The sequence below is a fragment of the Coregonus clupeaformis genome, chromosome 37, assembly GCF_020615455.1.
Source record: "Coregonus clupeaformis isolate EN_2021a chromosome 37, ASM2061545v1, whole genome shotgun sequence".
NCBI lineage: Eukaryota > Metazoa > Chordata > Actinopteri > Salmoniformes > Salmonidae > Coregonus > Coregonus clupeaformis.
The window spans coordinates 15,597,213-15,624,297 of NC_059228.1; the positions used below are offsets into that span (position 1 = coordinate 15,597,213).

Consider the following 27,085-nt stretch of genomic DNA (forward strand, 5'->3'; position numbering starts at 1 on the left):
CAACTGAGCCAGACACAGGGATGGATGCCCACACCCCACAGTACTGCGGCTATACTGCAAGGCGGAGCCATTTTCTGGGCTAACCTAATGCTCCACCAGCAAACAGAGAGATAACACCAATGACAGAGAACAACAAAGATGTCCCAGGCCACAGTGTTCTGTCTGGAGCTGGAGCCCCCAAGGCCTGTGGGTTACATACTGCAGGTGTGTGTGACCTGTGAATGCTTATGTCACTTTACCATGTCTGGAGTGTGTGTGTGCCTGTGTTCCTGTAGCTCCGAGTGCAGCAGAAATGTTAAGTGGGAGTATATTAGGCAAACATTAGTGGATTATAGAGAGGAAAGGATTTGTACCAACCAGAGAAGTCTCCTGTTGCAATGCCAATAAAACACACCAACCAGATAAGTCTCCTGTTGCAATGCCAATAAAACACACTAACCAGTCCAGGCCATTTTATCACCAGGAACGGACTCTTTATTTCATGTAAGCAGATTTAAGCGTATCAATGAGCTAGAGATTTGTTTATTTGAAGTTAAGCGAGATTCGGGGAAAATTCATAATGGATTTAGAAGGTTGTTGAACAGTCAGTGAGCTCTGTAGTGCTCTAGGTGCAGACACAGACACACACAGACACACACCTCAGACACACATGCCATCTTCAATGAACACAACAGGATTTATAAAAAACCTGTTAATCTGAAGACAAAACTGTCTGTCTGTAATGTATGTCCCACCTCCAACCCAAGTCTGGATCATCTTTAAACAGTCTTGTTCCTATTCACACCACACACACACACACAGGCACACAAACACCACACACACAAGGCCTTCTACACTTGATACACATCACCTTTAAACTAAGTATTATAATTACAGAGATGTCTGAATTAAAAACCGCGTGATTACAAGATAGACAGCGACTCTGTCTGATTTGAATATCGTCCCTACTTACAGAGCAATCAGTCATTCCACAAGACAAGTCTACTGTCATACAGTTAACATCTACTTGTTCATATCTAATTAAAAGCTGAAGGGTTGTGTAGTTGTATAATACAGGATAATGATATAGATGGTATAACAGTGAAGGATAACAGTCCAGGAGTGCCCGGATACAGCCGTTAGCCGTGGTATATTGGCCCCCAAGGTGCCTTATTGCTATTATAAACTGGTTACCAACTTAATTAGAGCAGTAAAAATAAATGTTTTTTTCATCATGGTATACAGTCTGATATACCACGGCTGTCAGCCAATCAGCATTAAGGGCTCGAACCACCAAGTTTATAATAAAGGATAATGATATAGATCAGGGGTGTCAAACTCATTTTAGCTCAGGGGCCACATGGAGGAAAATCTATTCCCAAGTGGGCCGGACCGGAAAAATCATGGTATATATAACTTAAAAACAACAACTTCAGATTGTTTTCTTTGTTTTAATACGATCAACATACAACATAAAGCTGGAGCTGAGGACAGTGTGTCCAAAATAGTACAAGCACAACATCACTATTAATCATAAAACACGTCAAGTTTATTTGACAATTCTAAAGAAAAAGAACACACAAACACACAATGCCTCAGTGATTAACAGAACTGTTTCACAGATCACAGAACTATATCAGGGTGTCATTTCTCAGGCAGAAATGTAGATAAAAATAATGAAATCCTGTTCCCCAAACAAGTGCAAGAACCACAGAGTCAAGAATAGGTTAAAATACAAATAAAATAAAATCAATTAAAAACAATAGCACATCAACATAAAAACATATAAACATAAAGCTGGAGCCTGAGGACAGTGTCCAAAAGCACAACATCACTATTAATCATAAAACACCTAAAGTTATTTGAAAGTTCTGAGGACAAAGAACACACAAACACACAATGCCTCAGTGATTCACAGAAGTATATCACAGATCACAGAACTATATCAGGGTGTCATTTCTCAGGCAGAAATGTAGATAAAAATAATGAAATCCTGTTCCCCAAACAAGTGCAAGAACCACAGAGTCAAGAATAGGTTAAATATACAAATAAAATAAAATCAATTAAAAACAATAGCACATCAACATAAAAACATATAAACATAAATCTGAAAGCGTTGCTCAAACTCCCGTAACAGTCCAGTTATTTTATCTTTGAACCGCTTCATGTCTGCCACATGTTGGGTCGCGCACACATTTTTCAGACAGGGAAGTGAGCTGCATCACCACCGGCAAGTTGCGTCTCCCACAATGACAGCTTCAACTGAAAGAACGTATGCTGTCATAATACTGCGTGACAACTTTGTTGCGCCCTTGCAGCTGTTTGTTCAAGTTATTCAGGTGCTCTGTAACATCCACCATAAATGCAAGGTCCGGCATCCATTCTGCGGAATGAAATTCTAACACTGGTTTGCCCTTTTCTTCCATGAACTGTTCAATTTCTTCTCGTAAATCAAAGAAACGCCTCAGCACAGCACCTCGGCTTAACCATCTTACCTCAGTGTGGTATGGCAGGCCATAGATGTGGGCTTTCTCTCTGAGAAGGCTGTCAAACTGACGGTGATTCAGGCTTCTGGATCGGATGAAATTAACAGTTTGGATGACCACCTTCATGACGTTATCCATCTTTAATGACTTGCAACACAAAGCCTCCTGGTGCAAAATACAGTGAAAAGTCAAAAAATCACGTCCTCCATTTGCAGATTGCACTTTCTCTCTGAACTTTGTCACAACGCCTGCTTTTTTCCCTGTCCAGCACGCAGACGAGTGCGGTAAAAATATCAGCTGCTGTCGTTGTATCTGTCATCGGCACCAACTCCACGAACTCCTCGGTGACGGTCAATGTGTCATCAACTCCGCGGATGAAAAAATGGCCAGTTGTGCAACATCTGTAATGTACGTGCTTTCATCAATTGCAACCGAAAACACAATAAATGACTTTACTTTTTGCTTCAACTGGCTGTCCAAATCCACTGAAAGATCGGAAATCCTGTCTGCAACTGTGTTTCTTCTCAGGCTGATATTTGCAAAAGCCTGCCGCTTTTCAGGGCACACAATCTCCGCTGCCTTCATCATGCATGTTTTTACAAATTCACCCTCACTAAATGGTTTTGAAACCACTGCGATTTCATTAGCAATGAGGTAGCTAGCTTTCACTGCAGCGTCACTGATGTCTCGGCTGTGAGTAAACACAGACTGCTGTTTCTTCAGACCCGCCAACAGTTCATTCACCTTTTCTCATCTCCGCTGTCCTTGAAAGTTGTCATATTTGTCAGCATGAAGACTCACATAGTGGCGACGAAGGTTATATTCTTTCAGCACTGCAACATGCTCTGAACACACCAAACATACAGCTTTCCCATTCAATTCCGTGATTAAATAGGATGACCATTTTTCTTGGAACACTCTGCACTCTGCGTCCACTTTTCTCTTTTTTGACAGGGACATATTGGGGCAATGAGGGTGCCAAAGCACATAATGTTAAAAGTAGAAGCCGTAATAAATATCGCGGGCAAAACAAAGTAGCTCATTGGCTGCACGTGCTTGACCTACTTGCTCTGCCCCGGTATAAACAGTTTGCTTGCTTAACACAATTGCTATTGCAATCGCAATTGGAACAGCAGTTTATTTTATTGAAAAATTGCAGCGCATTTTTATACTTAAAAAAAAAAAAATCATCTCGCGGGCCGGATTAAACCCGTTTACGGGCCTGATCCGGCCCGCGGGCCGTACGTTTGACACCCCTGATATAGATGGTTGTTTGTTATTGTTTTTATTTGAGGTCTGTAAATATATGTCAACACCCACCTTACATCACCTAACCACTCGCTCACATAGAATACTGACAGACACTTTTGTTAGCATCCATCACAAGAGCAACACATGCATGCTTGTGTGTGTGTGTGTGTGTGTGTGTGTCATACATCGCAGTAACAACACTGCTCTTTAGTGAACCATGGATCCTAATGATTATGTTTGAATAATTACAGTTATTGTATATCATAATACCTAAAGTATGTTCCTGTATTCAGCCTAGAGCAGGTGGAATGAACATGTACACACAGTATTGATCTGATCTGGCCTCTGATGTTCAAGGGAAGTTCAAGGAAGAAGGAGAAGGACGGCCATTTTGACTCCCCGTTTCCCCACAGGGAGGTAAAAGAACAGCTCATCTTCCTCTTGACACCAAAGAGGAGGAGGCCTGTCATGTTCCCTGTGATTAGCTGAAAGAGCCGGGACTGGCCTCCAAAAACAAACAGTTCCACCTCACAGAGAAGGAGACAGGAGAGAGAGACCAGAGGAACGGGCAGACAGGTGTCAGTGAAGGATGATATGTGTGACAGAGGCTATCTGAAGACAATAGAGAAGAGATATAAAGCTGAAGGGGCCAGGGAGGAAGGAAGGTAGTGTTCAACAAGGAAATGTACAGTACAAAAACTTTTCCAGACTCCAGATATTCCAGGGTCTATATTCTGATATACAGTCTGTATTAGCCAGTCTGTTAGTGCTATCACGCCAACTCCTTGTCACTCATTGAGTATGTTTACATGCACAGTAATAATTAGATATTCAACTGATTATGGCAGTTGGCAGATTATGCAATTGTCATGTAAACACCTTACTCTGCTTATCTTAAACGGCGTAAGGTCAAAATCAAAGTAAGCATTCGCTGATTAAAACACCTGGTTTTCTGAACAATCTTTAGAATTATTAGGACATGTAAACACCTTAATCAGATCTGGGATCAGGCTAAGTCTGTATCACTGAAAATAAAAGCTGTGTACTTGCATTAGCTACTACCAGGACTTACAGTATCAACGATCCTGTTGTTTGGGGATGGGGAGGAACACAATGTTTCAGAAGGTCTGTAAAGAAGATGTCTGGAATGTGGATGACAACAGCTCTCAGTGCTTCTGAAACCTAATGAGTCTGACAGGATGTGAGAGAACCTGATCCTCTGTCAGAAAATTCCCTTACAGATCTGTCTACTGTGTTTGTGTGCGCTTGCGTGTGTTCGTTTGTGTGTGTGAGTGTGCGTACGTTGACACTACGTGCATGTGCACGTGCATGCGTGTGTGCACATGCAACTGCCTGTGTGTGTGACGGAATATTCCCTTACAAGGAAGAAGGTCTGTTGTGTTAACAGAGGTGTGATGGGAGTCTGAGCCGCCACGGCAGGTCCACCCACTTCTCCTATTACTCTCAACACATCTGATGATGAACGCTGCCAGTTGGCCCACTAATGACACTTAGGCTGCATCCCAAATGGCACCCTATTCCCTATGGGCCCTGGTCAAAAGTAGGGCACTACATAGGGAATAGGGTGCCATTTGAGAAGCAGACGTTGATGTGATGCCTACTGTGTCCTCCTTCTACCAGTAGTCTGCCTGCCTGGCATCAGATATCAGGTGAGTCATGGGATGATACTTTATATCATATGAGATGTCAGTCAGAGGTCCGGGTTACAGGTGTAGAAAGGAAAAAGAAGCAGACAGAACAATAGGTGATTGTTGAGAGGACAGGGTTGTCAGGTTATCAGACATTCTATGGCAGAGTAGAGAAAAGGAATCTACCACATTGTTGGCCAGTCTACTCCATATGAAGCAACTATGCAACTCTTTACACTATATAGCAAACTAACTGACAAATACATTGAAGCAACTTTTATAACTTTTAAGTACATTCTCGCCACCTTCTTTTAAACAGGACAGAAAAGGTTGAAACAATGCTGTGGTATTTATAATCCTCCTCTTCCTCCACTCCTCCTCCTCCTCCTCCACTGCCCATCTGTGCCCCCTCTCATCAAACCCCCCTCAACCCCTCCAATGAGATGAGGGATGAATGCAGCATTAGTTTCACTTGACCGCCCTGACCTCTGCCTGACCCCCAGTGCACTCTGGGATGGAATGAGACTACTCTGGTCTTCCTCCTGTTGCTGGAGGGAAACTCTCTCTATATATAATTTGTGGTCATTCCACTCTTATTAACCATCTCTCCATCTGTCTCTGTCTCTCTCTCTCTGTCTCTCTCTGTCTGTCTGTCTCTCAATTCAATTTCAATTCAATTTCAATTTCAATTCAATTTAAGGGGCTTTATTGGCATGGGAAACATATGTTTACATTGCCAAAGCAAGTGAAATAGATAATAAACAAAAGTGAAATAAACAATACAAAATTAACATTAAACATTACACTCACCAAAGTTCCAAAAGAATAAAGATATTTCAAGTGTCATATTATGTCTATATACAGTGTTGTAATGATGTGCAAATAGTTTCTCTCTCTCTCTCTCTCTCTCTCTCTCTCTCTCTCTCTCTCTCTCTCTCTCTCTCTCTCTCTCTCTCTCTCTCAGGATACAATGAGTACAACCAACAGAAAAGACCACTCACCCTGAAGAGAGAGAAAGAGAGCGAGACCAGCGGCTACTGAATGTTTGGAGTAAAAAGTGGAGGACTGGCTAGTCTGGTTTAGGGGGACTGGAGAGTGTGAGAGAGCATGTGACTAACAAGTGATATTCTCAGTAGAGGTGTGAGCCTGTAAGGTCTAGTAGGTTCTCCAACTCAGGGCTGAATAGCAGGGACTCAGCTACTTTTGAAGTCATTCAACAGGGAACCAATAACAAACCGGGTGGCATCAAACAGCGCTGAGTGACCTAATCATGAAAGGAAGTTGAGAGTCCGAGAAGAATGCGGTTAAAACGATTAAAGCAAAACAGAACTCTGTTGGGGAAATGTACTCAAAGTGATGAAGTCAGAGAAATGGATAGAGATTGGATGTAATGATGCCAAGGAAGACAACTGTTCAACTAATGCATTTATGTATTGTTCAGCCCGATGGCCTATAATGTAATGAGTAAATGTAATGACTAAATCCATACAGTATGAACTGGGGTCATATAAACGGTGTGTAACCGTGTGTTTGTGGGGTGTCAGTCATAGCATCAGGCCTCTGACAGCCTAAACATTTAATGCAACAGCCATGGCTGGTTAATCCTCTGAAAGCCCTCAGTTTTGTCTCTCAGGTGGAAAGTCAAACAGAAGATCTGGGATCTTTCTCCGTCACCCCCTCCTCATCCCTCAAACCCACCCGCATGGATAACATAAGCCACTGACCTAAAGGTGTCAGGTCTACCTGTCGAGACAGGGCCCCCTAGCCTGACCTACGGATAGCCCCGATGGACATTAATTATAGAAGGGTCTGACTTGTTGAGAAAAGAGAGAGAGAGAGAGAAAGAAATGAAGAGAGAAAAAGAGAGAGACAGAGAGAGAGGGAGAGAGAGAGAGAGTGAGAGACAGAGGAGGGAGACCAGAACATTTTGAGATATTTTTAAAGTGTCTGTCACCTCCTAATCAGGTCCTGGTCTCTCGTTGTGATGATTGTCAGGCTTTACCTAATCAGATGTTTCATTCATCATCATGGGGGCCTGACAACTGATGCTTAAAACTCTCCTTTTATTATACAGCTAGGCAGATTAAAGTTGAAACCACTTGTCCTCTCATCTGTCTCTCCTAGCTAGTCCTAACTACTGTCCTGTACGGTACTGGTACTCAGACACAGAAACGCGCACACACGCATGCCCGACCTCAGTGCCGACCTCACTAATGCTCGTGGCTGAATGGAAGCAAGTCCCCGCATCAATGTTCCAACATCTAGTAGAAAGCCTTCCCAGAAGAGTGGAGGCTGTTATAGCAGCAAAGGGGGGACCAACTCCATATTAATGCCCATGATTTTGGAATGAAATGTTCGATGAGCAGGTGTCCACATACTTTTGGTCATGTAGTGTATCATACAGTCTACTTCCTGTCACCATGAACATGGAGAGATATCATACAGTCTACTTCCTGTCACCATGTATATGGAGAGATATCATACAGTCTACTTCCTGTCACCATGAATATGGAGAGATATCATACAGTCTACTTCCTGTCACCATGAACATGGAGAGATATCATACAGTCTACTTCCTGTCACCATGTATATGGAGAGATATCATACAGTCTACTTCCTGTCACCATGAATATGGAGAGATATCATACAGTCTACTTCCTGTCACCATGAACATGGAGAGATATCATACAGTCTACTTCCTGCCACCATGAGATCACATCAATCTGTCCCAACAAATGAAGACATCTTGTTGTGAACGTTCTAGTGTTAGATTAGACAACGGCCGGTCACTGGATTCACTTGGTTTCTATGACAGCTCCAGTTACTAATGGACCAGACAGGATGTAGAAAAACACCAAACAGGGAAGAGAGACAGAGAGGTACAGAGGTCACTGAATTTGAAGGTTACCCCCATCTAACGGCGAATCGAAACAAATAAACGCTCAGGTGTGTTATTCTCTGTCAAGACAGTGTCTTAATAATGCAGAGTTAACACAGACTAAATAACTGTGTCTCCCCGTGCACTGACAGCCTCAGAAATAATTGACCAGCATGCTGCAAACGGAGACGCGCTAGACAGAGAATTCAATCCTACGGCTGACAGACACCATTGAGCATGTCACTAGATGTTTGCATGAATACACAAAGCAATATCAGGTCAGGGATAGAGGCGTAGGAGCTCCTGCTAGTTATTTGCGATTGCATCTCTGAGGGTAAATTACTTGGGACTCCCAGTCATATATGCTAGTTAACTAAGTTCCTGACAGCACCCTGCCTCGCTAGAAAGTACCTGGATTTACTGGCTGTCAAAATCATGATAGATTGTTGATTTTTTGCCTCTTTGCTTCTTTCTTTTAACTGGCAGAGTCTCAGACTAAAAACCGCATATCCAATATCTCCTCACAGATCGGTGAGAACATCTCCTTCCAGACAAAGACAAACAGACCAAAATGGACACAAAGAAACATAACCTTATGAGAACGGCTAGCTGGAAGTGTGTCATTTCATCCACCTATTCCCAGGATCTCAAGCTGGTTTAAAAAAAAGAAAGTTAGGGCTTAGTAAAACATTTGCAAACACAGTTTTCCATTATTCTGACTATAGCTTTGAGGACTAAAGAGTTTTCCATTATTCTGACTCAAGCTTTGAGGACTAAAGAGTTTTCCATTATTCTGACTCAAGCTTTGAGGACTAAAGAGTTTTCCATTATTCTGACTATAGCTTTGAGGACTAAAGAGTTTTCCATTATTCTGACTAAAGCTTTGAGCATTGAGGACTAAACAGTAATCTATTATTCTGACTCAAGCTTTGAGCATTGAGGACTAAACAGTTATCTATTATTCGGACTATAGCTTTGAGCATTGATGACTAAACAGTCATCTATTATTCTGACTTTAGCTTTGAGCATTGAGGACTAAACAGTCATCTATTATTCTGACTTTAGCTTTGAGCATTGAGGACTAAACAGTTATCCATTATTTTGACTAAAGCTTTGAGCATTGAGGACTAAACAGTTATCCATTATTCTGACTACAGCTTTGAACATTGAGGAGTAAACAGTCATCTATTATTCTGACTTTAGCTTTGAGCATTGAGGACTAAACAGTCATCTATTATTCTGACTTTAGCTTTGAGCATTGAGGACTAAACAGCTATCCATTATTTTGACTAAAGCTTTGAGCATTGAGGACTAAACAGTTATCTATTATTCTGACTACAGCTTTGAACATTGAGGAGTAAACAGTCATCTATTATTCTGACATTAGCTTTGAGCATTGAGGACTAAACAGTCATCTATTATTCTGACTTTAGCTTTGAGCATTGAGGACTAAACAGTTATCCATTATTCTGACTATAGCTTTGAGCATTGAGGACTAAACAGTCATCTATTATTCTGACTTTAGCTTTGAGCATTGAGGACTAAACAGTCATCTATTATTCTGACTTTAGCTTTGAGCATTGAGGACTAAACAGTTATCCATTATTTTGACTATAGCTTTGAGCATTGAGGACTAAACAGTTATCCATTATTTTGACTACAGCTTTGAGCATTGAGAAGTAAACACACATACAGTATACGTGAGCTGTCATATTGTTGTTATACACATGTAAATTGTTCACTTTCCGACACAAACCCCCGCAACAACAAAACCTCAACCTTCCCAACGGGGTCACTGAGAAAACTGGTACCTCAGCAGACAAAGCCGTACCTTCACCTGCCAGGGATAGCGTCAGAGACGACAATAACACAGTGTGAAGAACACTGTCTTGGAGCTATACTGTGTAGCGTAGCAATACCGCCCTACATGAAAACTCAGCCACCAAGGAGCTCAACACTGTCTGCTTTAAAAAGTTCACAATGCCGCGCCAATGTCTGTCTGGCTGTCGGTCTGTCTTTTTTTCTCTTTTTTGTGTGTTTTTGTGTTCCTATTCAGGCTGCGGCTCAGTGACGGAAAGGCTGGGGCGGAGGGGCTGGGGCTATCACGGTCTCCACAATGACAGTAGGTTGAAACTCTACCTTTCATTCCGCTCAGAATAAATAGTGTAATCTATCAGTTCTGCCAATCAGGGTGATTGATTAGGCGCTGTCAGAGGCTGTAAGGTGACACATTAGAATAGTTTGGTTAACAATACCTGTAGCTAGCTGGTGTGTGGCCATTGGCTGCTGCCTGCCTAGCTGCCACACAGTGATGATTAATGTGTTGTCAGCCTGTAATCCCACACCCACGCTTAATGAGGCAGGAATGTATCATCTTTACAGAGTGGCAGATGTCAGGAGAGGGAAAGGAATCCAAGTGGTTGGAAACAATATACTTTTTCTGGCCGCACCTGACAAGCTTTAAAAACCACAAAGAGGGCCTGTGTAAGTACAAACTTCAATGGAGGGGACTTTCCTCTCTCTCTCTCTCTCTACAAGGACACTATGTCAATCATCACTTTTGTTAATGAGTTTTAGGATCCCGATACACATGATATAGGCCTACAACTCATTCTGTTTACCACACTGAAGACAATAATCAAAATAATCCTTTAAAAAACATGAAAACACACATATCCTCCAATCCTAATCAAACAGATTAAGAGCTATACAGTTGCAACATGATAAGTATCAGCTAGCGCATGAAGACATACTTATAACTCACAGAGGTACCATTTGCATTGTCTGATGAAATCTTAGGCAGGATTACTATAAGGATGCTAACTAGACCTCAAGACTACAGAGGAAATTAAGGACCTAACTGCTTAATTAACAATAGCAACTCCGGTACCTTTTGAGATCCAACCCCTGGTACGGTCCAGGGAAACAACAGCATTAGCTACAGACCCTGGTACGGTCCAGGGAAACAACAGCATTAGCTACAGACCCTGGTATGGTCCAGGGAAACAACAGCATTGGCTACAGACCGAGTCCTTCAGAACCCAACCAGCTGTCTCTCATTAGGCTGGCAACGGATCCTCATCACCAGGGACTAACACAGACACACACACACACAGGCACGCACACACACACAGGCACGCACACACACCTAACACACAAACACACACACACACAGACACACACACAATCACCAGAGACTAACACAGAGAGTGCAGCTGTGATTTTAACACAGAAACACGCTTGTACTCTGTAATGACTATAAACATCATTTAATCATCATCATCAAGTCCTGTCGTTGAAGGGAAGCTACAATTAAGCATTAGATTAGTTGACATTGACAGTCTGTTAGTCAGCCTTAACCCAACTCAATGGTTGTTGATATGAGAAGGAAATAACAGAATACAGGTTAGTTCAGTGTATGTTGGAAAACGACCACAATGGAAATAAGTAAAAACCTATTTGTGTTATCATCAATTATGTTAAATCACTTTGGTGGTTTGAATTGTATTTTTAAAATGTCAAATAACATCAATCTAGCTATCTAGAATAACTGTTTATGCGTACAGTAGAGGTAAAATGAGAAGGGATCAGTCTTTGAGAGACAGAGAGAGAGAGAGAGAGAGAGAGAGAGAGAGAGAGAGAGAGAGAGAGAGAGAGAGAGAGAGAGAGAGAGAGAGAGAGAGAGAGAGAGAGAGAGAGAGAGAGAGAGAGAGAGAGAGAGAGAGAGAGAGAGAGAGAGAGAGAGAGAGAGAGAGAGGGAGAGGGAGGGAGAGGGAGGGAGAGGGAGAGAAGAGAGAGAGAGACAGAGAGAGAGAGAGAGAGAGAGAGAGAGAGAGAGAGAGAGAGAGAGAGAGAGAGAGAGGAGAGAGAGAGAGAGAGAGAGAGAGAGAGGGAGAGGGAGGGAGAGGGAGGGAGAGGAGAGAGAGAGAGAGAGAGACAGAGAGAGAGAGAGAGAGAGAGAGAGAGAGAGAGAGAGAGAGAGAGAGAGAGAGAGAGAGAGAGAGAGAGAGGAGAGAGAGAGGAGAGAGAGAGAGAGAGAGAGAGAGAAGAGAGAGAGAGAGAGAGAGAGAGAGAGAGAGAGAGAGAGAGAGAGAGAGAGAGAGAGAGAGAGGGAGAGGGAGGGAGAGGGAGGAGAGGGAGGGAGAGGGAGAAGAGAGAGAGAGACAGAGAGAGAGAGAGAGAGAGAGAGAGGACTGAGAGCTGCATTTATGTTGGTAAAGTATGATCACTGGTGTAAAGTGACAGTTAGGTTTGAGTGGAAACATACTATTTGCCTTTTCCTGTGTCTAAAAGAGACAGATCTTAGAGCAGCAACAATACAGAAGGAAGAACGTTAACATTCTCATTGGCTTATTATTATATCTGGTACATTTCTGGAACATTATGTACTTTTCTGATGCTAAAACCTCAAGCTCAATATTATGATAATGATAAAGAAGTCTACAAATACTTGGATTTTACTGACGTGAATAAAAAGTAGAAGGGCTTATGCAAGCAATATTATTATTTGTCAAAGTCTATAAAACCTGTTTTTCAAATACAGGGAAAAAAGAACACATTATTATGGGTCAGCCTTGGACAGCTTTCAGTCGGGCCTCAAACTAAAACACTAAACGCATGAGACATGGAGACAACAAACGGTTCACCACAATGGCTTTGTTCCCATTTTCTACATACCAAAACCCAGAGAGGAAAATCAGTAAATATAAAAAACAGTTCCAGTCAGGAACACGAACAGAGCCCTTAAAAACATCTATTTGTTTTTATACCTTTTGGCCAAAATGAATAATCCATCTATTATTCCTGCTATGAAAAAACATTATTTGTTTTTATAAGTTTTGGCCAAAATAAATAAACCATATATTATTCCTGCTATGAGAGTGATGTGACACTGAGGTCACGCACCCCATGTCCCTGCGCTTTGAACGAGCTTGTAAATCAATCCTGCCGCTATTACTTACAATTAAAGGTGCTTTAAAGTTTTACAGTGTGTTTATGATGTGGGGTGCCTGTGATGTGATTTATAAGGATACTGAGTCACTCCCTCTGATTACAGTTGTTTGCATGCACCGTTGCCCTTGCTGCGACCTCACAAGTCACAGCTGCCAAATCGCTTAGAATGCAGAACTTTTCCCTCTGTTTTCAAAGCTGGTCGGTCCAAACACTGAGTGAACGAGCCGACACTGAGCCGACACTTCAGGTCCATAGACTGTAAGAACTGACAGACAACAGAGGGAGATTGTGTGGTCCATGCCGTCCGTCCCTGACATATGGAAGACAATGCTTTCATGTGTTTCATTTTCTGACTGAAGAGTGCAGGGAGAGAGAGTCAGAAAGTAGTGCTGTGTGTTTCCTGTTGCCTAAACACTTGAAACAAAACCTCAATAACAAGATGATTATAGAGACGTATTGTAACAAGCTGGAATGGTCATGTTGTGAACTGGCCTGTCACAATTAAAAGAGATTAATCTCTGTTTTCAGTGAATTGCGTTGTCTGGAGTCCATCAGAATGCCATCCATAACATGAATTAACAATGTCCAAACACGGCGAGTGTGGTATGTCACGCTTAAACATCTGTTTGCTTTTTTCTGTCAACTTTTTCTGTTTTGTCTTTTTTCCATAAATAAATCCTGTTATTCCTAATACCTATTTACTAAATCCTGTTATTCCTAATACCTATTTACTAAATCCTGTTATTCCTAATACCTATTTACTAAATCCTGTTATTCCTAATACCTATTTACTAAATCCTGTTATTCCTAATACCTATTTACTAAATCCTGTTATTCCTAATACCTATTTACTAAATCCTGTTATTCCTAATACCTATTTACTAAATCATGTTATTCCTAATACATATTTACTAAATCCTGTTATTCCTAATACCTATTTACTAAATCCTGTTATTCCTAATACCTATTTACTAAATCCTGTTATTCATAATACCTATTTACTAAATCCTGTTATTCCTAATACCTATTTACTAAATCCTGTTATTCCTAATACCTATTTACTAAATCCTGTTATTCCTAATACCTATTTACTAAATCCTGTTATTCCTAATACCTATTTACTAAATCCTTATTCCTAATACCTATTTACTAAATCCTGTTATTCCTAATACCTATTTACTAAATCCTGTTATTCCTAATACCTATTTACTAAATCCTGTTATTCCTAATACCTATTTACTAACTCCTGTTATTCCTAATACCTATTTACTAAATCCTGTTATTCCTAATACCTATTTACTAAATCATGTTATGCCTAATACCTATTTACTAAATCGTGTTATTCTTAATAGCTATTTACAAAATCTTGTTATTCTTAATACATACAGTGGGGAAAAAAAGTATTTAGTCAGCCACCAATTGTGCAAGTTCTCCCACTTAAAAAGATGAGAGAGGCCTGTAATTTTCATCATAGGTACACGTCAACTATGACAGACAAAATAAGAAAAAAAAAAATCCAGAAAATCACATTGTAGGATTTTTTATGAATTTATTTGCAAATGATGGTGGAAAATAAGTATTTGGTCAATAACAAAAGTTTCTCAATACTTTGTTATATACCCTTTGTTGGCAATGACACAGGTCAAACGTTTTCTGTAAGTCTTCACAAGGTTTTCACACACTGTTGCTGGTATTTTGGCCCATTCCTCCATGCAGATCTCCTCTAGAGCAGTGATGTTTTGGGGCTGTCGCTGGGCAACACGGACTTTCAACTCCCTCCAAAGATTTTCTATGGGGTTGAGATCTGGAGACTGGCTAGGCCACTCCAGGACCTTGAAATGCTTCTTACGAAGCCACTCCTTCGTTGCCCGGGCGGTGTGTTTGGGATCATTGTCATGCTGAAAGACCCAGCCACGTTCATCTTCAATGCCCTTGCTGATGGAAGGAGGGTTTCACTCAAAATCTCACGATACATGGCCCCATTCATTCTTTCCTTTACACGGATCAGTCGTCCTGGTCCCTTTGCAGAAAAACAGCCCTAAAGCATGATGTTTCCACCCCCATGCTTCACAGTAGGTATGGTATTCTTTGGATGCAACTCAGCATTCTTTGTCCTCCAAACACGACGAGTTGAGTTTTTACCAAAAAGTTATATTTTGGTTTCATCTGACCATATGACATTCTCCCAATCCTCTTCTGGATCATCCAAATGCACTCTAGCAAACTTCAGACGGGCCTGGACATGTACTGGCTTAAGCAGGGGGACACGTCTGTCACTGCAGGATTTGAGTCCCTGGCGGCGTAGTGTGTTACTGATGGTAGGCTTTGTTACTTTGGTCCCAGCTCTCAGCAGGTCATTCACTAGGTCCCCCCGTGTGGTTCTGGGATTTTTGCTCACCGTTCTTGTGATCATTTTGACCCTACGGGGTGAGATCTTGCGTGGAGCCCCAGATCGAGGGAGATTATCAGTGGTCTTGTATGTCTTCCATTTCCTAATAATTGCTCCCACAGTTGATTTCTTCAAACCAAGCTGCTTACCTATTGCAGATTCAGTCTTCCCAGCCTGGTGCAGGTCTACAATTTTGTTTCTGGTGTCCTTTGTCAGCTCTTTGGTATTGGCCATAGTGGAGTTTGGAGTGTGACTGTTTGAGGTTGTGGACAGGTGTCTTTTATACTGATAACAAGTTCAAACAGGTGCCATTAATACAGGTAACGAGTGGAGGACAGAGGAGCCTCTTAAAGAAGAAGTTACAGGTCTGTGAGAGCCAGAAATCTTGCTTGTTTGTAGGTGACCGAATACTTATTTTCCACCATAATTTGCAAATAAATTCATAAAAAATCCTACAATGTGATTTTCTGGAAAAAAAATTCTCAATTTGTCTGTCATAGTTGACGTGTACCTATGATGAAATTTACAGGCCTCTCTCATCTTTTTAAGTGGGAGAACTTGCACAATTGGTGGCTGACTAAATACTTTTTTCCCCCACTGTATTACTACAGTGTATCATAAATAACACAAATGTCTCAAGGGATAATAATGATGTACTTCAATCAATCCATATCCAGAATGGAAAAGAAAACATCCAGTATTTGAGTGTTAGCACAAGCTAGTCTGAGGCCAATACAGGGTAGGACTCATGACATGGAAACACATCATCTATCATTAGAGTAGCAAAAATCCAGAAACATTTCCAAAATTCCCAGGTTTTCCAGAAATCCTGGTTGGATTTTCTGCTTATTCCCTACTGATTCCGGAAATGTTGAACCAGATTTTCTGGAAAACCAGGGAATTCACGAAAATGTACCAGATTTGTGCAACTCAATTCACCATACTGTCCTGACTTAACCTATACTACATACTGTCCTGACTTAACCTATACTACATACTGTCCTGACTTAACCTATACTGCATATCATCATGTGTAGGCCTATAATGCAATATCACATAATGCACAATCATCGCTGTCAAATCATGGCTCTCCAATCGTGGCTCTCCAATCATGGCTCTCCAATCATGTGGTCTACTTCAGATATTCCGACTGCTTTCCTCAAACTTGAAGTGAACCGCTGCAGAGTAAAGCAGGTTAACATCAGCAGAGGGAAAAACAGAACTGAAAAGATCCACTTGAGGACTTTCCTGGCTCTGTCACTGTCGATTCCACTGAAGAGCCGTCACCCTGAGAGCAAGGGCTCATGGGATACGAGAGCTGGCTCTAACTGCCCCGCGACGCCGTCTGCTTCACATTACACGCAGGAGGATGTGGGGAGAAAAACTAATGTCCCGGGCTCTAATATCAAGTCAAACTCTCTGTCCGAGCAAACTGTAAGTGACATCCACGGAACCATTATACCCCCTGACGTAGCTACCAAGCTGTGTTTAGTGGCAGGGGACTGAGCGTTTACTTCATTCACTGTGAAATGTACTTTAACATGCGGGACGTGGAGTAAAATGTTATAATACCGGTCAAATCCGACATGGCCTCTCTGAGTGGCACCCGGGATTGCAGAAATACAGAACGGGATGTCAGAGTGTTTTGATAGACCTGGTCAGTTTAACTCAAGGTTTCAACAACAGGATGAGGGCTTGAAGCAGGCTGTTTTCCTCTATGCGGTTTAGCACCATCGCATTCCATGACCTCCGAGTCCTCAAAGAGAATTATCACATTATGGCATTCCAACACGCCTAATTTCCCAAAATACAGCTCAAGGCTTTCCCACTCTCTGCTTCTCTGTGTCTGTCACGGTCTGGGAAAAACACTTCAATGGCCTTCAATCAATTTACTTGTTTATTTATTTGGCCATCCTCTCTTTCTGTATCATACTCCCTCCCTCCTCAGGAAATCCAATAAGACAGAGACCCAATCACGCTGTCTTCATAACTATGGTGGAAGAAGATGACATCCCTAGCTAGTGTCAGACACATAAACAACAACACATTGAGACACTGAGGGTGTTATGTATTTCTAAGGCCAAGTGGTGCATGAAAAGACACAATCAATTCAATGAGCTGCAAAATTATCCTCAGGCAGACAACTTGTCCACACATAAATAACAACCTTTACTGCACTTACTGTATTTTATACGATATTGTTGGGCATAGTCTACAGGCCATACTAAAGTACAGATGTTCTATCTTAAATTGATCACTGTTGTCGTGGATAATTTTCCTGCACTACAGGAAATGCAAATTCCTGCTGTGAGAAACTGGTCAAATTAAGATAGCACACTTGTATATATAGTATGATTGTATAATACCAATATAGGTTTGATATTGACATCACCCAACACCGAACAGAGCTGATCTTACAACAAAAACATCAGTCTTATACTTGTGCATGTGTGCTTTCTCTAAATGTTCCCCCGAAAACATTGAGATGACATCCAGCTCTCTGGACATGTAAACTTGTAAAAGGTTCAGAATGTTGGAGAAGTGGATATGATTTAGTAGACTTGGAAAAGGTTCAGAATGTTGGAGAAGTGGATATGATTTAGTAGACTTGGAAAAGGTTCAGAATGTTGGAGAAGTGGATATGATTTAGTAGACTTGGAAAAGGTTCAGAATGTTGGAGAAGTGGATATGATTTAGTAGACTTGGAAAAGGTTCAGAATGTTGGAGAAGTGGATATGATTTAGTAGACTTGTAAAAGGTTCAGAATGTTGGAGAAGTGGATATGATTTAGTAGACTTGGAAAAGGTTCAGAATGTTGGAGAAGTGGATATGATTTAGTAGACTTGTAAAAGGTTCAGAATGTTGGAGAAGTGGATATGATTTAGTAGACTTGGAAAAGGTTCAGAATGTTGGAGAAGTGGATATGATTTAGTAGACTTGGAAAAGGTTCAGAATGTTGGAGAAGTGGATATGATTTAGTAGACTTGGAAAAGGTTCAGAATGTTGGAGAAGTGGATATGATTTAGTAGACTTGTAAAAGGTTCAGAATTTTGGAGAAGTGGATATGATTTAGTAGACTTGGAAAAGGTTCAGAATGTTGGAGAAGTGGATATGATTTAGTAGACTTGGAAAAGGTTCAGAATGTTGGAGAAGTGGATATGATTTAGTAGACTTGGAAAAGGTTCAGAATATTGGAGAAGTGACGGTATTCATAATGTATTAAAGCCCATTGCTTTGTTATCAGAACCATGTGGCGGCCCATAGTGCCATGCCATAACGGCATGATTGAATATCAGTTTAAACTGTGGTCACACTCCATTCTGATGTGAATCAAACTAAGACTGCGTACCAAATGGCACCCTATTCCCTACATAGAGCACTATAGTCCCTGTATAAAAGTAGCGCACAATATAGGGAAAAGGGTGCCATTTGGTGCCTAGCATGCCCATTTACTGTTCCAATACATCACGCTAGGAGTATGAACAACTAGAGAGAGATTGGGTATTTTTCTGATTTACACAGCCAAATGAGAGGGCCTTAGATAAGCACGTATGGGTTCATCATAATGATTCACCTAACGCTAACTAGAAGCAGGGTCAATGAGTGTGTCTCCTTAACTTTTGTGTAGATTATGAGGAGAACCGTTTTAAAACTGAGTTTAACATTCATCTTCAATGAGTGTAATATAGCTGTTTTGAAAGCTTCTTTAACTTTGATTATACCCTAAACACTGGTATTCAGAAACAGGCAGTATCTACATACTGTAACTCTCACAGGAAGAGAGAGAGTGAGAGAGAGAAGAGAAGAGGGAGAGGGAGAGAGGAGAGAGAGAAATTAGTGAGACTAGAGAGAGTATTAATTAGTGTTCATATTTTTGTTAAGTGTAATTAGTGTCCAGTTTAACTGTGCTACAGTAACTCCAGACACCAGGGCTCCAGTGTTATGAAGGGACGCCCCACTGTACGAGACATAAAAGCAAACACAAATGTCTAATTACACCAACATCATCTCTCCCTCCCTAATGCCTCGTTTGTCTGTGCCACTTTTTAATTGGTGACCCGCACGATTGGTCAGAAACACAATGGCCCTGATGATGGAGCCAATTAAATGACGGGGAGGCGGGGTGTACAAGTGCCCTGCCGAGAATGTTACGGCTGCCACATCATGCTTCATCGGACTCAAAATAAACTGCTACGGTGGAAACCAACACACCAAGAGGCGAGGACCCAAGCACGGGAGAGGACATTTGGAACCACACGACCCCAACTCTCACTCTCATCACTCTCTCTGTTCCACTTTAAACAAACAACTTATAAAGGCTTTATATAGCATTCATAGGTCCTCATAAGCCCTACATAGATACTTCACAAATCAGTTATGAGCAAAGTCCTACTACTTAAAGGGTGTATGAAGGCTGTATAAAGATTACACAGTATATTGAGTCAAAGGCTGCTACGGTGGAGCAGAGAAACTAGTGTACTGCACTGTAGAAAGTATGTTCATCTATTTAAGTAAAGGGAGATTTTAAAGGGACTTTTTCTATCTGATAATGTACATAGCATCTTTTACTATTTACTCTGACACAAAACACATATCAATCAACTAGAATTAGCTAGATAATCTTCAGACATATCTAACTCTGTGACAACAAAAGCAAGCGTTGCCGCTACATTGGCAGGGCTATGTAAATATACTGTAATCCTCCAAAGTGACTTTTGCCTGCCAACAAGCATTGTTAAAGTGCTCTGCTTCTTTTCATATCAAGTGGATGAGCAGCGTTTTCATTCTACTCCTCTAAATCTAGCAAACATGCCAGAATGGGGTTAAATTATTTCATTGTTTTCCTTTCTTGCTCTGCCATTTGCAGGTTGAATCAAGATAAAAGAGTCACATGAACGGACACTAAAACACTGCAATATTTTGTCTGAACTGATACATATTTAGATATTTCCGTGCACCCTGCATTTCTACCCAATTTTTCCTGATTTCCCTGATTTCTCTGGTGCAACCTTCCGTCTGCTCGACACATATCATGCCTTGTCATTGGTTGGCTTTGTTCTTACCTCCCAGACTGCTCTCTGTCTGTAAGGCCCTGGGGACCCTGGGATGGCGCAGCCTCGCTGATCCAACCAGTAAATATTTAATGACCTTACAATTACATGGAATCAAATCTTAGCAAAGCTATTCATTTACACCCCTCTGAAAGAGGAGGAGTGAGGAGGAGGGGGAGAGAGGGAGATGAGGGTAGATGGGTGAGGAGGGTTACATCTATGAAATCTCAAACTCTAATTAGTCTGGCCCTAATGAGCGAGGGAGGAATAAGTGCATGGTCGAGAAAAATTAAGCGATTGTGACTGGCGTGTACGTGAGCTGTCGCTCCGATGGCCAGCGCTGTCATGCTCCGCGATGCTACCGCGACCGGACAGCCGCCTCGTCCACTTTGATCTGGGCTTATGCATATGGAATGAGGTCAGACCGTGGTCACATACACACAGAGAGACACACACAAGCATACACACACACACAGACACACACACAAACACAAACACAAACACACACACTCATTAAAGAGAGTCCCCTCGGAGGGAGGGAGAGGGGGCACGGTAAGGGCTTCTGTTCAAAGGGCCGCCATACTAGAACCCTGCAACGGGAGACTGACACTCAGACACGGATGAAGAAAGGAGGACAGGAGGGGAGGACAGGAGGGGAGGAAAGTGGGGGGGTTTCTCGCTGCTCATACACATCACTTCATTATGGTCTTAATAGGGTTAGAGGGGTTAGACAAATGATTGACCCCAACGCGAGGTGAGGGAACTATTAGATAATTAGATATATCAGAGATATATGATCTCTCTCATCACACTGCTAATGAGGGGGACTCCATTCAACCCTCTGAATGGCTGAAAAAGAAACAACTAGTTATTTTGTTTCCTATAGATTCCATTGACTGGGCAGTGAAGTACAGAATTTTGGACGGCAGCATGTTTTTAAAATTATTTTTATTAACTTACTGTACTCTAGTTTCTCTGGACTGGAAAGCCCTAAATATGTCAACTCCTGGATGAAGAGCCAGTACCTCCTTTCACCAATGTAACACCTCATTCAGTTACATACTTCAAGAGACTTTATACAGTATCTAACTTTCAATGGTGATTCTCCATTGGAAGTGCTTCTTAATCCAGGACTAGGCTTAATCTGTGTCCGGGAAAGCAGCGTTATTAGAATGTAAAGAGTGTACTCACCACCATGTCTGATGACTTGGGTTTGACCACCTTCATGAAGGCTCCCCGTGCTTCAGCCTCATGCTGTTCTGTCTTACAAACCTTCCTAGTGTCTAGGAACTTTAGGGTGGGTAGCTTGTGCAGAACAAAGTACCTGAAGACACACACACACACACACACATACATGTTGGTAACAGTTTTAGCTAACAGATATATGACATAAAATATGATCTACAAGAGATGATACTTTATATACTTTATAGAATAGGGAAATGAACAATGTCTACAGAAAAACAAACACACAAACAAACGCATACGTACATGAGATGATTTGAGTAAAAAGTCATATATTACTATACAAACTGAACACATCTAGTGAATACATAATCAAACCACAATATGTGTATATATTGTAGTTAAACATAATCTTCCAGAGCGTAAAAACTAGTTCATATCCACGTACAAAAGCTATTATGCAAATGAGTTTAACATAAATTCCAATTTGTAAAACGGCACATATCAACAAACAACTTGAAAAGACTACTTGTTTACTCAGTAGAGATGTAATGGCGATGACATCTATCCTTCCATGCAATAACCTTCAAAGTTGATCAAATAAGGACAGCAATATAAATAGAACGAAGGGAGATACGCCCCATCTGCCAGAGCTGTCATTCCTGTAACATCACAGATCTCTTCTCTAAGCTTTCAGACACTATCTATCTTTCATTGGGAGGGAGAGGAAACATCAGGTAGATAATGGCTGGGATACGGAGATGACAAGAGATCCATTCAGAAAGCGGGTGGGAGCAGAGGAAAGGAGAGGAGAACAGAGGAGAGGAGGACAGAGGAAAGGAGAGCAGAGAAGATGAACAGAACAGACATGTCAAGGCTGGAGGTTACAGCCAAACAGAACAGAGGAACAGACATGTCAAGGCTGGAGGTTTCATCCAAACAGAACAGAGGAACAGACATGTCAAGGCTGGAGGTTACAGCCAAACAGAACAGAGGAACAGACATGTCAAGGCTGGAGGTTACAGCCAAACAGATCAGAGGAACAGACATGTCAAGGCTGGAGGTTACATCCAAACAGAACAGAGGAACAGACATGTCAAGGCTGGAGGTTACAGCCAAACAGAACAGAGGAACATACATGTCAAGGCTGAAGGTTCCAGCCAAACAGAACAGAGGAACAGACATGTCAAGGCTGGAGATTACAGCCAAACAGAACAGAGGAACAGACATGTCAAGGCTGGAGGTTACAGCCAAACAGAACAGAGGAACATACATGTCAAGGCTGGAGGTTCCAGCCAAACAGAACAGAGGAACAGACATGTCAAGGCTGGAGGTTACATCCAAACAGAACAGAGGAACATACATGTCAAGGCTGGAGGTTACAGCCAAACAGAACAGAGGAACAGACATGTCAAGGCTGGAGGTTAGAGCCAAACAGAACAGAGGAAGAGACACAGCAGCAGCACTAGCTAAGTGAAGGGTGAGGAGGGACAGACAGGCTCTATACAGAAGGTGATGATGGTGGAAATGGTAGGGGTGAAGATAGATAATAAAACCAATGTCAGCATTTGGCCGGAGAAAGGAGTTTGGGTAGGCAGGCAATACTACACCATGAGTAGGCTAATAATTAATCCACAGAGGATCAATGGCTTCTTTTTTTTTTTTATTGCCTAACAGATTGTTTGGAGCCCAATAACAAGGCATCGCCTACAGTCGGGAACGCACAGCAAATCTGTCAGTAAACAACATGCAGACAAAACAGGCCTTTCGCAGTAGTTCAAATACAATCGTGGGAAAACACAAGTTGGTAAGCAAATGGCTCCTGCCGAAAAGAGAAGAATCTGTCTGTTGTTTGTCCGAAATAGCACACCTCTGTCTTACTACTCGCACCTCAAAAACTCTCGACTATTGCTACTCTCCCTTCCGGGACGGCTACAAGGCCCTCCCCCACCCTCCCTTCGGCAAATCAGATCACACCTCCATTCTACTCCCTTCCTATAGGCAGAAACTCAAACAGGAAGTACCCGTGGTAAGGATAGTTCAACGTTGGTCTGACCAATCGGAATCTATGCTTCAAGATTGTTTTGATCACGCGGACTGGGATATGTTCCAGGTTGCTTCTGAGAATAACATTGACGTATACACTGACATAGTTCATCAGGAAGTGCATAGGGGATGTTGTTCCCACTGTAACGATTAAAACCTATCCAAACCAAAAACTGTGGATAGATGGCAGCATTCGCGTAAAACTGAAAGCGCAAAGCACTGCATTTAACCAAAGCAAGGTGACTGGGAACATGAACGAGTACAAACAGTCCAGTTATTCCCTCCGTAAGGCAATCAAACAGGCAAAACATCAATACAGAGACAAAGTGGAGTCGCAATTCAATGGCTCAGACACGAGACGTATGTAGCAGTGACTCCAGACAATCACGGATTATAAAGGGAAAACCAGCCACGTCGCGGACACCGACGTCTTGCTCCCAGACAAGCTAAACACCTTCTTCGCCCGCATCGAGAAAAACACAGTGCCGCCCGGCACGGGTCACCGCCGCTTACGAGGACAGGTAGCTCTCGTTCTCCGTGGCTGACGAGAGTAAGACATTGAAGTGTGTTAACCCTCGCAAGGCTGCCAGCCCAGATGGCATCCTCAGAGTATGTGCAGAGCAGCTGGCTGGAGTGTTTACGGATATATTCAATCTCTCCCTATCCCAGTCTGTTGTCCCCACTTACTTCAAGATGGCCACCATTGTTCCTGTACCCAAGAAAGCAAAGGTAACTGAACAAAATAACTCTCGCCCCGTAGCACTCACTTCTGGCATCATGAAGTGCTTTGAGAGTTAAGGATCATATCACCTCCACCTTACCGGACAACCTAGACCCACTGCAATTTGCACACCGCCCCAATAGATCCACGGATGACGCAATCGCCATCGCACTGCACACTGCCCTATCCCATCTGGACAAGAGGAATACCTATGTACCTGAGGGCAATGGCGGAGTGGTGCCAGGAAAATAGCCTCTACCTCAATGTCAACAAAACCAACAAGCTGATCGTGGACTTCAGGAGACAGCAGAGGGAGTACGCCCCCATCCAAATCGATGGACCGCGGTGGAGAAGGTAAAAAAGCTTCAAGTTCCTCGGCGTACACATCACTGACAATCTGAAATGGTCCAGCCACACAGACAGTGTGGTGAAGAAGGCGCAACAGCGCCTCTTCAACCTTATGAGGCTGATAAAATTTGGCTTGGCCCCTAAGACCCTCACAAACTTTTACAGATGCACAATTGAGAGCATCCTGTCGGGCTGTATCGCCGCCTGGTACGGCAACTGCACCATCCGCAACCCCAGGGCTCTCCAGAAGGTGGTGCAGTCTGCCCAATGCATCACCGGGGGCACACTGTCTGCCCTCCATGACATCTACAGCGCCCGGTGTCACAGGAAGGCCAATTAGATCATGAAGGACCTCAGCCACCTGAGCCTTGGCCTGTTCACCCCGCTACCATCTAGAAGGTGGGGTCAGTACAGGTGCCTCAAAGCTGGGACCGAGACTGAAAAACAGCTTCTATCTCAAGGCCATTAAATCGTCACTACTAGCCGGTCTCTATCCAGTACCCTGCCCTGAACTTTATTCACTGTCACTAGCCGGCTACCACCCGGTACTCAACTCTGCACCTTAGAGACTGCTGCCTTATGTACATAGTCATGGAACACTGGTCACTTTAATAATGTTTACATACAGTTTTACCCACTTCATTTGTACAATTGAAGTCGGAAGTTTACATACATTTAAACTCAGTTTTTCACAATTCCTGACATTTAATCCTAGCAAAACTTCCCTGTCTTAGGTCAGTTAGGATCACCACTTTATTTTAAGAATGTGAAATGTCAGAATAATAGTAGAGAGAATGATTTATTTCAGCTTTTATTTATTTCATCACATTCCCAGTGGGTCAGAAGTTTACATACACTCAATTAGTACTTGGTAGCATTGCCTTTAAATTGTTTAACTTGGGTCAAATGTTTCGGGTAGCCTTTCACAAGCTTCCCACAATAAGTTGGGTGAATTTTGTCCAATTCCTCCTGACAGAGCTGGTGTAACTGAGTCAGGTTTGTAGGCCTCCTTGCTCGCACACACTTTTTCAGTTCTGCCCTTACATTTTCTATAAGATTGAGGTAAGGGCTTTGGGATGGCCACTCCAACTTTGTTGTCCTTAAGCCATTTTGCCACAACTTTGGAAGTATGCTTAGGGTCATTGTCCTTTTGGAAGACCCATTTGCGACCAAGATTTAACTTCCTGAATGATGTCTTGAGATGTTGCTTCAATATATCCACATCATTTTCCTTCCTCATGATGCCATCTATTTTGTGAAGTGCACCAGTCCCTCCTGCAGCAAAGCACCCACACAGCATGATGCTGCCACCCCCATGCTTCACGGTTGGGATAGTGTTCTCGGCTTGCAAGCAACCCCCTTTTTCCTCCAAACATAACGATGGTCATTATGGCCAAACAGTTTTATTTTTGTTTCATCAGACCAGAGGACATTTCTCCAAAAAGTATGATCTTTCCCCCCATGTGCAGTTGCAAAACGTAGTCTGGCTTTTTTTATGGCGGTTTTGGGGCAGTGGCTTCTTCCTTGCTGAGCGGCCTTTCAGGTTATGTCGATATAGGACTCGTTTTACTGTGGATATAGATACTTTTGTACCTGTTTCCTCCAGCATCTTCACAAGGTCCTTTGCTGTTGTTCTGGGATTGATTTGCACTTTTCGCACCAAAGTACATTAATCTCTAAGAGACAGAACGCGTCTCCTTCCTGAGCGGTATGACAGCTGCATGGTCCCATGGTGTTTATACTTGCGTACTATTGTTTGTACAGATGAACGTGGTACCTTCAGGCGTTTGGAAATTGCTCCCAAGGATGAACCAGACTTGTGGAAGTCTACACATTTTGTCAAGCTAAGAGGCACTGAGTTTGAAGGTAGGCCTTGAAATACATCCACAGGTACACCTCCAATTGACTCAAATGATGTCAATTAGCCTATCAGAAGCTTCTAAAGCCATGACATCATTTTCTGGAATTTTCCAAGCTGTTTAAAGGCACAGTCAATTTAGTGTATGTAAACTTCTGACCCACTGGAATTGTGATACAGTGAATTATAAGTGAAATAATCTGTCTGTAAACAATTGTTGGAAAAATTACTTGTGTCATGCACAAAGTAGATGTCCTAACCGACTTGCCAAAACTATAGTTTGTTAACAAG

The 27,085-nt window shown here is 42.2% G+C and overlaps 1 protein-coding gene across 1 annotated transcript in view; it reads right to left on the reverse strand.

The window, feature by feature from the left end:
* Positions 1–27,085, reverse strand: part of LOC121553715 (leucine-rich melanocyte differentiation-associated protein-like) — a 427,191-nt gene that overhangs the window by 106,859 nt on the left and 293,247 nt on the right. The window contains exon 5 of the mRNA XM_041867040.2: positions 21,828–21,960. Coding sequence (XP_041722974.2) covers positions 21,828–21,960 — 133 coding nt within the window. The remainder of the gene's footprint in view (positions 1–21,827; positions 21,961–27,085) is intronic.